At 48.4% G+C, this 14437-nt stretch overlaps 1 protein-coding gene across 1 annotated transcript in view; it reads right to left on the bottom strand.

The window, feature by feature from the left end:
- The window catches only part of DNAH1 (dynein axonemal heavy chain 1), a 72810-nt gene that overhangs the window by 43939 nt on the left and 14434 nt on the right, over positions 1–14437 (bottom strand). Inside the window, exons 8-15 of the mRNA XM_032592222.1 lie at positions 6401–6558; positions 5426–5637; positions 4512–4810; positions 2978–3128; positions 1997–2190; positions 1674–1899; positions 1061–1180; positions 429–511 (exon numbers count right to left, since the gene is read on the bottom strand). Of these exons, the coding sequence (XP_032448113.1) occupies positions 429–511; positions 1061–1180; positions 1674–1899; positions 1997–2190; positions 2978–3128; positions 4512–4810; positions 5426–5637; positions 6401–6558 (1443 nt within the window). The remainder of the gene's footprint in view (positions 1–428; positions 512–1060; positions 1181–1673; positions 1900–1996; positions 2191–2977; positions 3129–4511; positions 4811–5425; positions 5638–6400; positions 6559–14437) is intronic.

Raw genomic sequence — 14437 nt, 5'->3', positions numbered from 1 at the left:
ACCTAAAGCCATCTCCCACAAGGCTCTTGAGTTGGGGGGAGACAAGCACTCCTCCCCAGGGACTGACCACCGGTCTGACTTTGCCTTCACTCAGTGTTCCCAAGGATCCCAAAGGGTCCCTACCACAAACAAGGGGATCCTAGGCCCATGTGAACATGTGTGTGTCAGGCTGACAATGGTATAGAGAATGGAGACAGGGTGAGGGGGCAGCAGGGTCCCTAGGCCAAGAGGCTCAAATGATTTCCTTCTGCCCCATTGGCCACCTGGCCCTGGCCCTGGCCCTGGCCCATGTGGAGCCATGGTCTCTGACAACTTGGCAGGCATTTCTGGTATAACCACACAGCCTGTGGCCTCAGGGATATTTGAGAGCCATGCGTCTCCACACCTCTTTCCCTACCCTCTGGGATGGGAGCCAAGCTCCCACTCACTTGTCATTGAAGTCTTCTGTGCTGAGGTTGTAAAGGAATTCATCCATGACCTGGTAGTCGTCCATGACCTTCACAATCCGCTCCTGCATGGACAGGTGGTAATGAGAACTGCGTGTGTGGGACCCCAAAGTGGTCAAGTGCTAAAGAAAGGCTGCTCTCGGGGCGCCTGGGTGGCGCAGTTGGTTAAGCGTCCGACTTCAGCCAGGTCATGATCTCGCGGTCTGTGAGTTCGAGCCCCGCGTCAGGCTCTGGGCTGATGGCTCAGAGCCTGGAGCCTGTTTCTGATTCTGTGTCTCCTTCTCTCTCTGCCCCTCCCCCGTTCATGCTCTGTCTCTCTCTGTCCCAAAAATAAATAAACGTTGAAAAAAAAAATTAAAAAAAAAAAAAAAAAAAAAAGAAAGGCTGCTCTCTTCCAGAGAGGCGAGGCCTGGAGCTGGGGAGCCCCAACCCAGCCCCCAACCCATACCTTCTGTCTGGCCTCCCAGACAGCATGGCTCTGAATGTCCACCATGCATCCAGCCTCATAACCCTCCAAACCTCCATCTTCTGGGTCTACCTCACCTCCGGCCTCCCAGCTCCTGATCTCCGAGCCCCCAGACACCAGCCTCTGGTCCCTCCTACACCCGCCTCACCTCTAGCCCCACCAGCTTCTCAGGGATGCCCTTCATCCACTCGCGAAGCTCAGCTAGCTCCTCGATGCTGTTGGGCTTCTCATAGATCTTGCGGCTGATGCTGCGAAACTCCTCACAGACCTGGCGGTGAGAGGAGTGGCTAGGGAGGCCATGCACCCTCCCTGGCCATTCCTGGGGCCTGCTCCTCCTTCCTGGACCCCCGTGTCTCCCAACAGGTAACTGCCGCCACCCCGCCATACCCTGCAGCTGACTCGCTGGGGAGCCAAGGTTCTCCCCCCCCAGCCTCCTGTGTCCAGTGAACACATGCATGGGACTCCTGAGGCCTGCACTTGCATGCCCTCAGTTCCCTGAAACGGCCCATCTTTGGGAGGGGTTCCCAGGTCTTTCCAGGTCTATGGAGAGAGCTAACAGTACCCATTCCCTGAGACCTTCCATATGGGATGCCTCCCCACAGACAGGGTCAAGGCAGGGTGACTTCCAGATCCTCCCATCAGCCTGGGCATCTGCAGACACCCTGGCCCTGCCTAGGGACACCTTGTTCCTGGGAGCTCACCCTGTATGCAAGAGTGCATGTGCTGTTGCAGTCACCAGGGCCAGGTGGCTGGGCACTTACATTGTCCACCTCCTTGTGCAGGTTCTTGGCCAGGATGTCCAACATGGAAGTGGCCAAGGCCTTGCGCTTCTTGGACAGGCTCTGCTTGACATTGTCAACGTTGACGTAGAAGGGCCCAATGACGATACTGCTGGGCAGCGAGCTGTCCAGGATCTCTTTCTCCCGCAGGTGGGTAAGCACCACTTCCCGTACCTCCTCGGCTGATGGGCACTGTGTCTGGTAGGCCCTGTGGACAGTGGGCACACACGAGGGGCAGAGGGTGGTAAGTGGGTGGCCCGGTGTCACACCGACACACACAGACACCCTCAGATGCATGCACGTACTTGAGGAAGGTGGTAATGTCATTGTTATTCAGCTCCAGATATTTTTGGTATTCCCTGGCATAGGCCTGCAGTGGGATCATGGCCTTGCGCACAGCATTGGCGATGACGGCCCGCAGCTCCTCCACCAGTGGCTCATGGAGCCCCACAGACTCCAGCAGGGGGTCGCCGCTGATAAAGATGTCCTCCATCACCAGCTGTGGAGCCAAAGGCAGGGGGTGAGCCATGGGGCAGGCAGGTGGGCAGAGGGATTGGAGATGAGACCCGAAGCCAGAATGGGCAGCAGTACAGCCAATCACAGACAGCGTGGTGGGGGTCAGGGAGAGGGTTTGCTGTGGTGTCTCTGAGAGCGGGCTGTGGACTAATATAGGGCTGGAAGCCTCATGAGCCCGACCAAAGGGTAGCGTCTTCCTCTACCTGGGCCTGACTCGGTCCAGTGCCCAGGAAAGGAGCAGAGAGGGCCACCAGATCACCAATGGCTTTGGCTAACCCGCAGGGGAGACAAGAGGGGCCTGAAGTTCCAGAAGCTCTTGGGCCCGGAGCAGTGGGATGTACATAGGTGTGGTGATGAGTAGGGACTTCTGACAAGGGGTCCTGCCTGTGGAGGTCAGTCTGCACACATATCTTAGCTGAAGAGAGAGACCAGGAGCTGGGTGGGATAAAGAGGGTGGAATCTGGGTGAGAACGGCTGTGACAGGGGTGGGTGAGTGAGCCCGGTTTGAACAGTAGGTTTGACACTTAGGCGCTTTGCGCCCTTATGCTAGACCTCTCCAAGTCTCACAACAAAATGGAGATGCTAATGGTTCTCAGGGCAGCTTGTAGTGAGGAGTAAGTGAGCCATTCAAGAATTAAAGGGCTGAGAACACTGCCGGCCAGGTGGGAGGCCCGTACGAAAGCTGAACCACTGTAATACGGTTAGCCTGCAGCTCAGTAGCCGCTAGCAGCTAGGGCAGCAGGGGCCCTGGCCTCGAGCTACAGCTGTACCTTCTCCAGCTGGGGCACCGTGTGCGTGGCCAGGATGCCCTTGTCGAAGAGGTTGAGCAGAGATGTCTCGAACTGCTCCAGTGACGTGCTATAGTGCACCCCTGAGCTATCCAGCACCAGGTCCACAATGAATAGGGGATTCTTCCGGGGCCTGTGGGACAATGATTGGGCTGACGGTGGGCAGGGGCCTGAGGAGGTCTGCAAGCAGCAGACCCAGCCCTCTGCCCTTCCTGCCAGCATGATGGCTCTCAAGCTTCTCCATGCATGAGAAGTGCCTCCTCCCTCCTCCCAGAAACCTGTTACCAGAAAAACACTGGTAACTTAGTTACCAAAGCCTATTCCATTTCTGCCACTTGCCCAGAGGTCCGCTGGCACCAGGGAGATGGAGGGCCCCCCATGCGGTCCTGAGGTCATCAGGGCAGGTCGGCCAGACTATGGGCCCTTGTGGCCCCTGTGCTCTCCCTGGGAGGCCACCATCTTTAACTTCAGATGCCCACCACACACCAGCAACCCTCAAGCCTAGATCCCAGCCAGGCTTCCCTGCTGCACTCTAGACCACCCTCCTGGACCTTTAATGGGCATCTCAAACATTCTGTGTCCCCTGACTCCTGCCAGCTCCGCTCAGGGCTCAGTGCTAGCTGCGGACCCCAGGAGTCAGCTCATCTCCTCCCCTCCCCTCCTCCCACTGCACATCCTCCTGCAGCCCGGCCTGTAGCACTGCCACCCATGCATGGCCCCAAATCTGCTGCCCTCAGATCCCAGCCCCCTCTGTCATCTCCCTCGTCTAGACAATGGTAGGAGACTTGGTCTCATTTGTCTTCTGCCTCACTTGTCCCCACAAATCCAGAGCATCATTTAATCAGATTATAACTCCCCTCTGGTGGCCGCTAACCACACTTAGAATAAATCTAGCCCCGGACCATGACCCAAGGAGGCTCTGTGATCTGGCCTGCCACTGCAACTTCTCCCACGCCATCCTGACCGGCCCTCCCTGCTCCAGCTATAGCTCTAGCCTTTCCTTCCTCGACCGCCCCGAGTTCTTCCTCCCCCTCCGAGCCTCTGGTCCCTCTACCGGCGCCCCTCCTTAGCATCTCTGCAGCCAGTTTCCTCACAGTCTCAGGTCTTCATTCAGATGACCCTGAACCCCTGGCAAATTCCCCTGCCCCACCCAGGGTCTGTCACACCCCCTGCCAAGATCGGCCATGACCAGCTACTGATTCATTTGTTTGCAGTCTGCCCCCCGTGAGAGTAGGAGTCATACGTCTCTTATTCCCCTAGAACCCCACCTGGTTCATGGCAAGTACTCAAAGAGTAACTGCCGACTGAGAAAATGAAGGTCACCAGAGACATGCAAGCTGGAGCTGGTGGGACATTCCCTGGCCACCAGGGCAGGGGCCAGGCTCTCCTTGCCATCTGAGACCTGGCAGTGCTGGGCACCCTCATCTTGGCTGCCCTCCTCCCCCCACCCTGCACCAGCCTGGCCCCTGGGGCCTAGCAAGGAGTGGCAGTGGGGTCACCAGGCACCTCCCCCAACCTGTAGGGGCTGTTGATGAAGTCCTCGCCCCAGACCATGTCGTCAGCGCAGTCGAGCACGCTGCAGCAAGCATCGCTGATGAACTGCGAGAAGCTGGCCAGTGAGTCCTGCACCAGGAAACGCAGCGTGTCCTGCAGCATGTACTTGATCAGCTCCATCAGCTTGCGCAACTTCGACATGAGGTACACCTCCCAGTTGGTTTCGTAGAGGTTATACCAGCCCTTGCTCATGTCACGCAAGCTGCTACGCATGGCCACCTTGAGCGTGCTGATCCAGCTGTCCTTTAGGAACATCTGCACCTGGAGTGGCCATGGGTGGCATCAGGCGGCCGCCCCAGGAACGTGCTGCCCACAGCTACGTGCACCACTGTGCTGGGGCGGTACCAGGACCCAGATGACCACAGAAGGATTTCCCCCCACCCCTACCAACCAGCACCCTCCTGTGACCCTGGGGACCAGGGATGCTCTGGGGGAAGGGGAAAGGGGACAGCAGAAACAGGACTTTTCCTCCAGCTAAGAAAGAGACAGAGACTGAGACACAGGAAACGAGCAGAGAAAGAGAGACACAGAATGAAACAGAGAAGGGGAGCTTTTCTCTGGACCATCTGGTGATGATCCCCCACAAGCCTGTACCCTTCTTCCCTCACACCCCAATTCTTAGGGGGTATGTGGGGTTCCTGCTCTCCTTTCCAACACAAGGGGTCCGCTTCAGAGGCCACCAGGGTTGGCTGGAAAGTGACTACCTTGGGCTTCCTTTCTTCTCTGGGATGAGCCATCTTCCTGGGAGCACCACCCCCCATCCTCCCACAAGGTCTAGGTTTTAAAGAGATCAAGAGCCCACAGCCTCACCACTAGCCAGTCAGCTCCAAGGCTCTGGCCTGTGTGCAGCCCTCTACGCCCTTGATGACCACGCACCTGAGAGAAGGTCTGTGACTGAATCTGCTCAAACTCTTCCAGGCGGCTGTACTTGGAGAGGTTTGAGTGGAACAGGGACATGGCAGTCACCTTGTTGCACTCAGCCCGCACCTTGCTGAGGGCCGTGATAACCTCCGGCCGTGTAAGCAGGGACACAAAGGTAAAATCCTCTTTCTGCTCCCGGAAGGGGTACTTGGGAACACTCACCAGCCCTGCAGGGATGGCGGTAGAGGGCCAGTGTCAGATTGGCCTGGGACAACATCAGGGGTGTTGATGGAGAGATGCAACTCCCGTCTCCTCCCAAAGAGACACCCACGAGCCCAGAACCCCTCTTTTCCCAAGACCTTCCAGAGTGGCCCTACAGCTTCGCAGTGAGCTGCCCACTCTGGGCGAGTAAATGAATCCTCTCCAGGCCCCTCTGGGTCACTGACCCCTTTGAAGTGCAGGAGAGTCACAGACCATCTCCCCCTTCACTCCCACCCACGCTGCAACATAACCCAGCACCAAGCGAAGGAGATGTGGGCACCAGGACCCTTGAAGTGCCCACCGCCCATGCACTGCCCCAGCTTCCTGGGCATTTCACAGGAATGAAATTCACGGGCATCAGGGAACTCAAAGAAAGGAAGACTTGGGGGAACTAGTGTCCTACTCTGAGACTCAGTCTGCCACAAGTCAAATGGGGCTGTAGCAATGCCATCTGCTCCTGCTACTGGAGGAAGGGCGGGCAATATGTTCCTCAGTCAGACCATCAGAGCCCTTTCATCCATTTCTCAACAGTTGCTGTCCTAGTACACATTTACCTGGCTCCTTCAGCCCTGCTCACACTACTGGTTTTTAAAGGAGTCTTCACTGACCCCCACCCCGACCCTAGCCCTCCAGGCAGCTGGAGAAGAAACACAGTGGGTGCTGTGAAGGGAGGGCAGGAGGGCTGTGGCCAGCGGGGTGGCCGTGGGGTCTTTGTCCAACGCCCCTCACCTTGCCTGGGCACCTTCTCCTCCTCCTTCTTAGGCAGGGTCACGTAGGAGAACATGTCAGGCTTGGAGGAGACAATCTGGTCAAAGTTGATTTTGTTCATGCTGCGCTCATAGTCCAGGTTCACTTCTCTGGAGAGATTGCTGAGGTGCTCCAGAACGCTGCCAATGGAGAGGGGGGACAGGGACGTCAGGGGGCTCCATATACCCTGTCACCCCCACGCTGTGGACTGGCTGGGGCCCACTCTCCTCTAGCGTTAACCTGTGAGCATGAGTTTGGGGTTTCCCTTCTGGATTCATGAGCACACCTCCCACCTGGCCCCCGGCCACTAACCTCCATCACCCTTGTCCCCTCCCTCTTTCATGCCACCCCCTCTTCCCCATCACATCAGTTCAAGTCTGCCTGTTTTGCTTCTCACTTCTCAATGTCATCCCGACAAGGCACCCTCCCTGCCTGGTCCCCTCACTTTCACCCCTGCCCATTCCAATCCACTCCCCACATAACTCAAGTATAAGCACCTCCTTCTCTTGCTAAAAATCCATCCTGGGTCCCTGGGTCCCTGGGTCCCTACATCCTAGGATAAAGCCAAACCTCTTCCTGAGCTCCAAGAGGCGCTCCAGCCCCTCCTTGTTCTCCTCTCTGGTCACCCCACCCCAGCCACAGGCAGCGCTGAGCTCTCACCTCATAGCCTTTGCATACACTGTTTCCTCTGGTGGCTACACCCTGGTTGACCCACTCCTACTTCTGCCTGACCAGCCCAGGCTCCCCCCTTAGGGTTTCTATCTAAGACAAGCCTTGCCCCCTCTGGATGAGGGCAGCCTCATTTGTGCCCCCAACGTGCCTCCCCAGTCCTAATGCTCCTGACCCCCTAAGGGCATTTCTTTCATTCATTCACTGTTGTTCCCTCAGTCAGCATCCTGTTCTCCCCTTACTTTTTCCAGGACTCAACTCAAATGTTACCACCCCAGTGAGGCCTACTCTGACCATCTAATGTAAAGGAGCCCCTCCATGATATCTCTGTTCCCTTGTCTTTCCTGGTCTCCACAGTACCTATCAAAACCCTGAATCACCTGATTTTCTTATTGTGTGTCTTCCTGGCCAGACTGAGAGCCCAGGAGGGCAGGCCCTTCATGGGGTGCGTTCACTGCTGCGCCCCTGTGCCTGGCACAAGAGAGACACTTGCCACACACATGGCTGTCTGCCTGACATCCACTTCCTCCTGGACCTGACTGCTGCTCTAGAACTCTCTCCTCTCTCACTTGACTTCGAGGAAGATGACAAGTCTGGGTTAGCTCTGGGTTATCTCACCTGTCTAAGCCGGTCATGGTGGAGCTCAACCTGCTAATTGGCTTAGGAGTGGGAATGTGACTCAGTTATAATCAACAACTGACGCCGAGCTGTAAAATCAAGCCCCCTTGTCCCATCTTCCTCAAGACAAATTCTGGGGTATTGTTCATGCTCCAGAGTTCCCTGTGAGATCAGAGGCAGTACTTCTCCTAAAATCACATCTCTGCCCAGCTGCTTCCTCCATTACATCCTGTGGCCTTCACTCCCTTAGAGATGTCTCCTGAGAGGACTTCATCAAGAAATCAATTGTATAAGAATCCCTCAAACCGGCTCTGCTTCAAGGGAATCCAATCTACGGCAGGACTCAGTGGACTCTGGACTTTGTGCTTCTGAAACTGCTGCTGCCATCCCGCCCGGGGATGAAGCCAGCCCACCCTGGAGACAGCCCCAGCACACTAAGCTGGCACATCCTGCACCCAGTTCCTAGTTACAGGCAAAACAGTGGATTCTCCTACTGTCTAGGCCAATCTGAGCCCAGCATATTTGTTATGAAAGCCAAACACACTGCCAATGATACAAACTCAAGAAATGGAATTCTGGACCACCAAGGTAATGGTGGCTACGTCAATTCCAATTTCCCATCATGCTCTAAAAAAAAAAAAAAAAGGAAAGAAGGGGGAAAAAAAGAAAAGGACAAATAACGCTCCCTAAACCCTCACCTTTAGCATAAGCAGAATAAAGAAAATGCCCAAACTTCACATTATCTTTAGAAGAATAATCATCTGTTCCCAGTGAGCTACTACTCACCCTCCCACTGCCAGCCTGCCTGGAAAACGAAGGCTATCTGAAAAAAACTGGGCAGAAGAGGGGAGCAGTGGGAGCCCTAAGCTTGGTCTCAGATCCTACCAGCAAGACAGAAAGTCCACCCCAACTGCAAGAACACTGACCGAGTTCTGGAGAATCAGAGCGCTTAGGACAAGGAAGGGGCCTCTGTGCTTGCATTCAAGGTAACATTTTTCTTCTAAAGTTTCTTTATTTATTTTGAGGCGGGGAGAGGGGCAGAGACAAGCAGTCTCTGCGCTGTCAGTGCACAACCTGAATGACAGCGCACAACCTGACATGAGGCTCGGTCCCACGAATCCTGAGGTTGTGACCTGAGCCAAAATCGAGAGTCAGACGCTTAACCAACTAAACCACCCAGGTGCCCCCAAGATAACATTCTTTGAAAGGCATCATGACATAAAGGGGAAGGTAAAAGACAAGAAGAGGAGTACTTTGGAGATTGAAGGGTGATAGAAAAGGAAGCAAAAGTAAAAAATTAGAGTCTTGCAAGATAAGAGAGAACAAACAACTTGGAGGAGAAGCCCTCTCTCCAACACACACACACACACACACACACACACATCGACTTAAAAAAACAAACAAACTGGGGCATCTGGGTGACTCAGTCGGTTAAGCGTTTTAACTTCGGCTCAGGTCACCATCTCACAGTTCGTGGGTTCCAGCCCCACATCAGGCTCTGCACTGTGCAGAGCCTGCTTGGGATTCTCTCTTTCTCTCTCTCTCTCTCTCTCTCTCTCTCCCTCTCTCTCTGCCCCTCCCCCACTTGTTCTCTCTCTCTCTCTCTCTCTCTCTCTCTCTCTCAAAATAAAATAAACTTAAAAAAAAATTTTAATAGTTTGCTATCCTAACAGAAGAGGGCGCCCTGGAACTAGGAATCTTGTAAATCACCCCAAATCCCTGAACTGAATAGGTGAAAGTAACCACATTTACATAAAGCTACTGAAAGAGAGAGCACCTTACCTGATGAAAATTCTCACCTATCCCTCAAAGAAAAAACAAAGACAAAGCAAAGGAAAACTAACATAACACTTCACACTGAACCAAATATCTTCACACAAGTATGTGGGCATATGAAAAATACCTTGAATCTGAAACTCACAACTAAAACACAGAAATGGGCAAACAGCAAGAAGATGGAGGAAACAAAATTATCTCTGGAAGGAAGGCAAAATTATGAGGTGCCTATGGAAGAATAAAGTCAAAAAATTTAATAAAGTAAAAAAAAAATAATAAAATACATTGAAGAAAGGAATATAACCAAGAAAATTAAAATAAGGCAAAAAAAAAAAAGAACTAGAAGGGACAGAAAGTGGTTAAATTAGAAATAGGTAAAAAAGCAAAGCAAGATAGATAGATAGAGATATATAATGGAATCTGATAAAGAAAAACTGGATAAAGGAACACAACTAATATTTAAAACTATAATCCAAGAGAAATTTCCAGAAATAAAGAATATCTCAATCTATGTATTTAAAAGGCCCATTTTGTACTAAGGAAAATTGACCCAGAATGATCAACTCTGAGATGTAAACTAGTAAAATGCTTAGACTTTAAAGATTGTTGAAAAAACAAACAAAAAACAAAAACAAACAAACAAACAAACAAAAAACACCAAGGCCTCCAAGCCAAAAAATCAAACAACTTTCAAGGGAAAGGGAGCGGGACTGGCACTGGGTCTCTCAAAATCAACATTCAAAGCAAGGCAACAAAAGAGCAGTATTTAAAAACAAAACCCAAAAACTGAAGCAATAAAAGTGTGAACCAAGAACTTTATTCCAATCAAGTTGTTTGTCAAGTTTTAAACATGCAAGAACTCTAGGAACACTATACCCTTGAACCCTTTATGAGGAATCTACTAGAAAAGTAGCTTCATCCAACCAAGAGACTGGTGAGGTTCAAGACATACTACCCCAAAATATGGTACCAAAATATGGTACCTTGGCATCTTGAATGTTTTAAGCTGGAGCAGTTTGAGAAATGGCCTTCCCTGGAAGCAGGTCATAAGACCCTCATGTAAGAAGTGCCCTCCTTATACCCAGAGCACAGGACATCCTTAGCTCCAAGATGGAGTGATGCCAAGTGGAATCCCAGTGAAGAGGCCTTGCTAAGTTTTCCTCAGTTTACTACGCTTAGCTCATATCTTTTTGTCTTGCCACTATCCCCACAACTTTCCACTTTTCATCAAACCTAGTGTAGGTTTAACCTCCTCAGGTCTTCATTTCTTTAAGAAGGCTCCCATGTTAAGGGAAACATGCAAATTTGCAAGCTCTTCTTTTGCTAACCTGTCTTGTATTACAGAGTCCCAGCCAAGAACCTAGAAGGATATAAAAAAGAGGATTGACCCCCCACCCCCCTTACCCTCCGCTACTGGATGATGGGAGAAATTTCAGAAGAAAAGGTTGATACACTTAATCCACTTAATTGTAGATTTAAGACTAAAACAGAGATAAGAGCTGCTGGCTGTCTCAGTCCATAGAGCAAGCTGTGAGCTTGAGCCCCCCATTGGGCAAAGAGCCTACAATCAATCGATCAATCAATCAATTTTATTTTTAAAAATAAAAACAAAACAAAGATAAGTATGAGAGTGGAAGAATATCATATTAAATAATAAGGAGAAAAAAGCAACTAAAAATGGGAGGAGAAAGGAATGAGGAAAGTAGATTAAAGTCAAGATTGTTACAAAGGAACATGAAGGGAGTCGAAGGATACCATTGAAACCTGACAAAACAGATATTAACTAGTTAAATAAGAAAGCAGGGGATTCGAGGCACTATAAAAGGTTTAATACAAAAGAAACCACTAAAATAAGGCACAAATATTCCCAAATACCAAAAGAAATTTAAAAAGTGAAAGAACAAAGAAAATACATCATGCAAAGAAGGAAATACAGAACTGAGATCAAACATACCAGCTCTATAAATAAATGTGAACGTGCCTAACTCACTTATTACAAGAAAAAGATTTTTAATCTCACTCACAAAGTAAGATCTGACTATATGCTAATAGCAAGAGACCTATGTAAAACAACTAACTCAGAAAGGCTAAAAACAGAGAGCTGGGAAAAAATGTATCAGAAAAATGGAAATAACAAAAAATCAGGTTACAATTCTGATATCAAACAAAGTAAAATTCTGATCAAAAAGCATTTTACCTGATCAAGGCCACTTTTTTTTAAGTTTATTTATTTATTTTGAGAGAGAGAGAGAGCACGTGTGCAAGCAGGAGAGGGGCAGGGAGAGAATCTCAAGCAGGCTCTGCACTGCCAGCACGGAGCCTGATGACACGGAGCTAGAACTCACAAACTGTGAGATCATGACTTGAGCCAAAACCAAGAGTCAGATGCTCAACTGACTGAGCCACCCAGGCACAGTCCTCAAGGACATTTTTTAATGCTAAAAGCCACAATTAATAATGATAGTGTAACACACTACTCTCTGTGGGCAAAAATAAGTAAAGATACAGAAGACATAAATAACATAATCAATAAGATAGATTTTCTGGCATATATGTATATATAAAAACTCTTATACCCTAACTAGAGGGATACACCTCTTCTCACATGCAAATGGAACATTCAGCAAAAAACTGACTATATATTAGGTCACAGAGAAAACACCAGCAAGTTCTGTAGAGTAGAAATATTATAAATAACACTCCCTGATCTCAATGCAATTAAAGTAAAAATTATTAACAAATTTTAACAAGTCCTTTCCACATGGAAAATTGTGAAACCTGTTAAACAATTTTAAACAATTCTTTTTTTTAAATGTTTATTTATTTTTGAGAGAGAGACAGAGAGGAAGAGGGAGTGGGGCAGGGGCAGAGAGGGACAAAGGATCTGAAGTGGACTCTGTGCTGACAGCAGAGAGCCAGGCTTGAACCCACAAACTGCAAGATCATGACCCGAGCCAAAGTCAGACGCCTAACTGACTGAGCCACCCAGGTGCCCCTAGACAATTCTGTAATGAAATGGGAAATACAAACTAAATTTTCGGAATTAAAAAAAATGAAATACTACATATCAGAATCTGTGGACTATTTTTTAAGCATTTATCAGAAGAAAGTTAATTAGACACATTTATAAACACATTTATAAGCAAGAATGTAAATAAGTGAATTAAATTTCTAGTGCATGTGCACACACACACACACACACACACATTATAAACATAACAAAATACAAAATACAAGCCAAAGAAAGGGACAAGAAAGGAAATAATAAAAGTAGAAATTAATGAGGTAGATGTAGAAAACAGTCAAGTTAATAAATCAAATTCCTATTTTTAAAAAATTAACACACCAAACAAATCACTAAGTAACTCAATAAAGCAAAGAAAGGGAGAGAGCATAACTCTACACAATCAGAAGTGACAGCATGTTAACTAACTAGAATTTAAATAAAACTTGAAAAGAAAAAAAAAAAGGAGGTGATAAGGGGAAGTCAACATTGAAACAAAAAAATTGTTAAATCATAAGAGACCACTTTGCAAAATTCTATGCAAATGCATTTTAAAACCTAGAAAACATGGATGATTTTTTTAGAGAAAGAAAGTATGCCAAAACTGACCCCCAAATTGGGAATATAAGCTTAAATAGACCAATTCCTACTAGAGAACTATCCCACCAAAAACATTATGTCCAAATGATTGCAGGAGGGAATAACCAGATAGCCTCAATACACCAAAAATTGCTCCAGAGTATGGAAAATGAAGGAAAACATCAATATTCTTCTTATGAAGCAAGCCCCAAATCCCCTGCTTTCTAATTTAACTTGTTAATATCTGTTTTGTCAAGTTTTAATGGTATCCTTCAACTCCCTTCATGTTCCTTTATAACAATCTTGACTTCAATCTACTTTCCTCATTCCTTTATCCTCCCATTTTTAGTTGCTTCAAACCTGATACAGTATGAAAAAAATTATAGGCCAACATCCCTTCCATCAATGCAAAAGTTCTAGAAAGCATGCTAACCAATAGAACCCAACAATACCATATTTTAAAAAAATGATACGCCATGGCCAGATGGGATTTATTAAAGGAATACAAGATTGTTTCAATATTAGGAAATCAATTAATATAATATACAATGTTAATAGATCTAAGGAGAAAAACTATATGATTATCTCCATAAGTACTTTATTATTATTATTATTATTATTATTACATATATATACTTTTTTTTGAGAGAGAGAGAGAGACAGAGCATGAACAGGGGAGGGGAAGAGAGAGACACAGAATCTGAAGCAGGCTCCAGGCTCCGAGCTGTTAGCACAGAGTCCGATGCAGGGCTTAAACCCATGAACAATGAGATTATGACCTGAGCCGAAGTCAGACACTTAACCAACTGAGCCACCCAGGCATCCCTCTCCATAGGTACTTTTAAAGGCTGTGATAAACACTTAAGAAAATAGAAGTTTCAATGGATACATTAAATAAAGTCCCAAAGCTAGCATTTTCTTTTTTTTCTTTTTTTTTAATGTTTATTTTTTGAGAGAGAGAGAGAGAATGAGAGCAGGGCAGGGACAGAGACAGAGAGAGACCAAGATAGAGAGAGACAGAGGATCCAAAGCAGGCTCTGCACTGAGAGCAGAAAGCCCAGTGCAAGTCTTGAACTCACAAACTGAGAGGTCATGACCTGAGCCAAAGTCAGAGGCTTAACCGACTGAGCCACCCAGGCACCCCTAAAGTTAGAATTTTCTTAAGGGGGAAACTTACTAGAGGTACCTCCACTAATATTAGGAACAGGTAGGGATGCCTATCATCTCCGCTACTATTCAATATTGTACTGGAAGTATTAGAAAATGCAATTAAACAAGAGAAAGTGATTAGAGGAATAAGAACTGGAGAAGAAAAAGTAAAACTCTGTTTACAGGTAATATATACTTAGAAAGTCCTGGAGAGGGGTGCCTGG

The sequence above is a fragment of the Lynx canadensis genome, chromosome A2 (assembly GCF_007474595.2).
Source record: "Lynx canadensis isolate LIC74 chromosome A2, mLynCan4.pri.v2, whole genome shotgun sequence".
Taxonomy (NCBI): domain Eukaryota; kingdom Metazoa; phylum Chordata; class Mammalia; order Carnivora; family Felidae; genus Lynx; species Lynx canadensis.
Note: the sequence above shows the minus strand (reverse complement) of the source record. Positions and strands in the feature narration are given on the sequence as shown.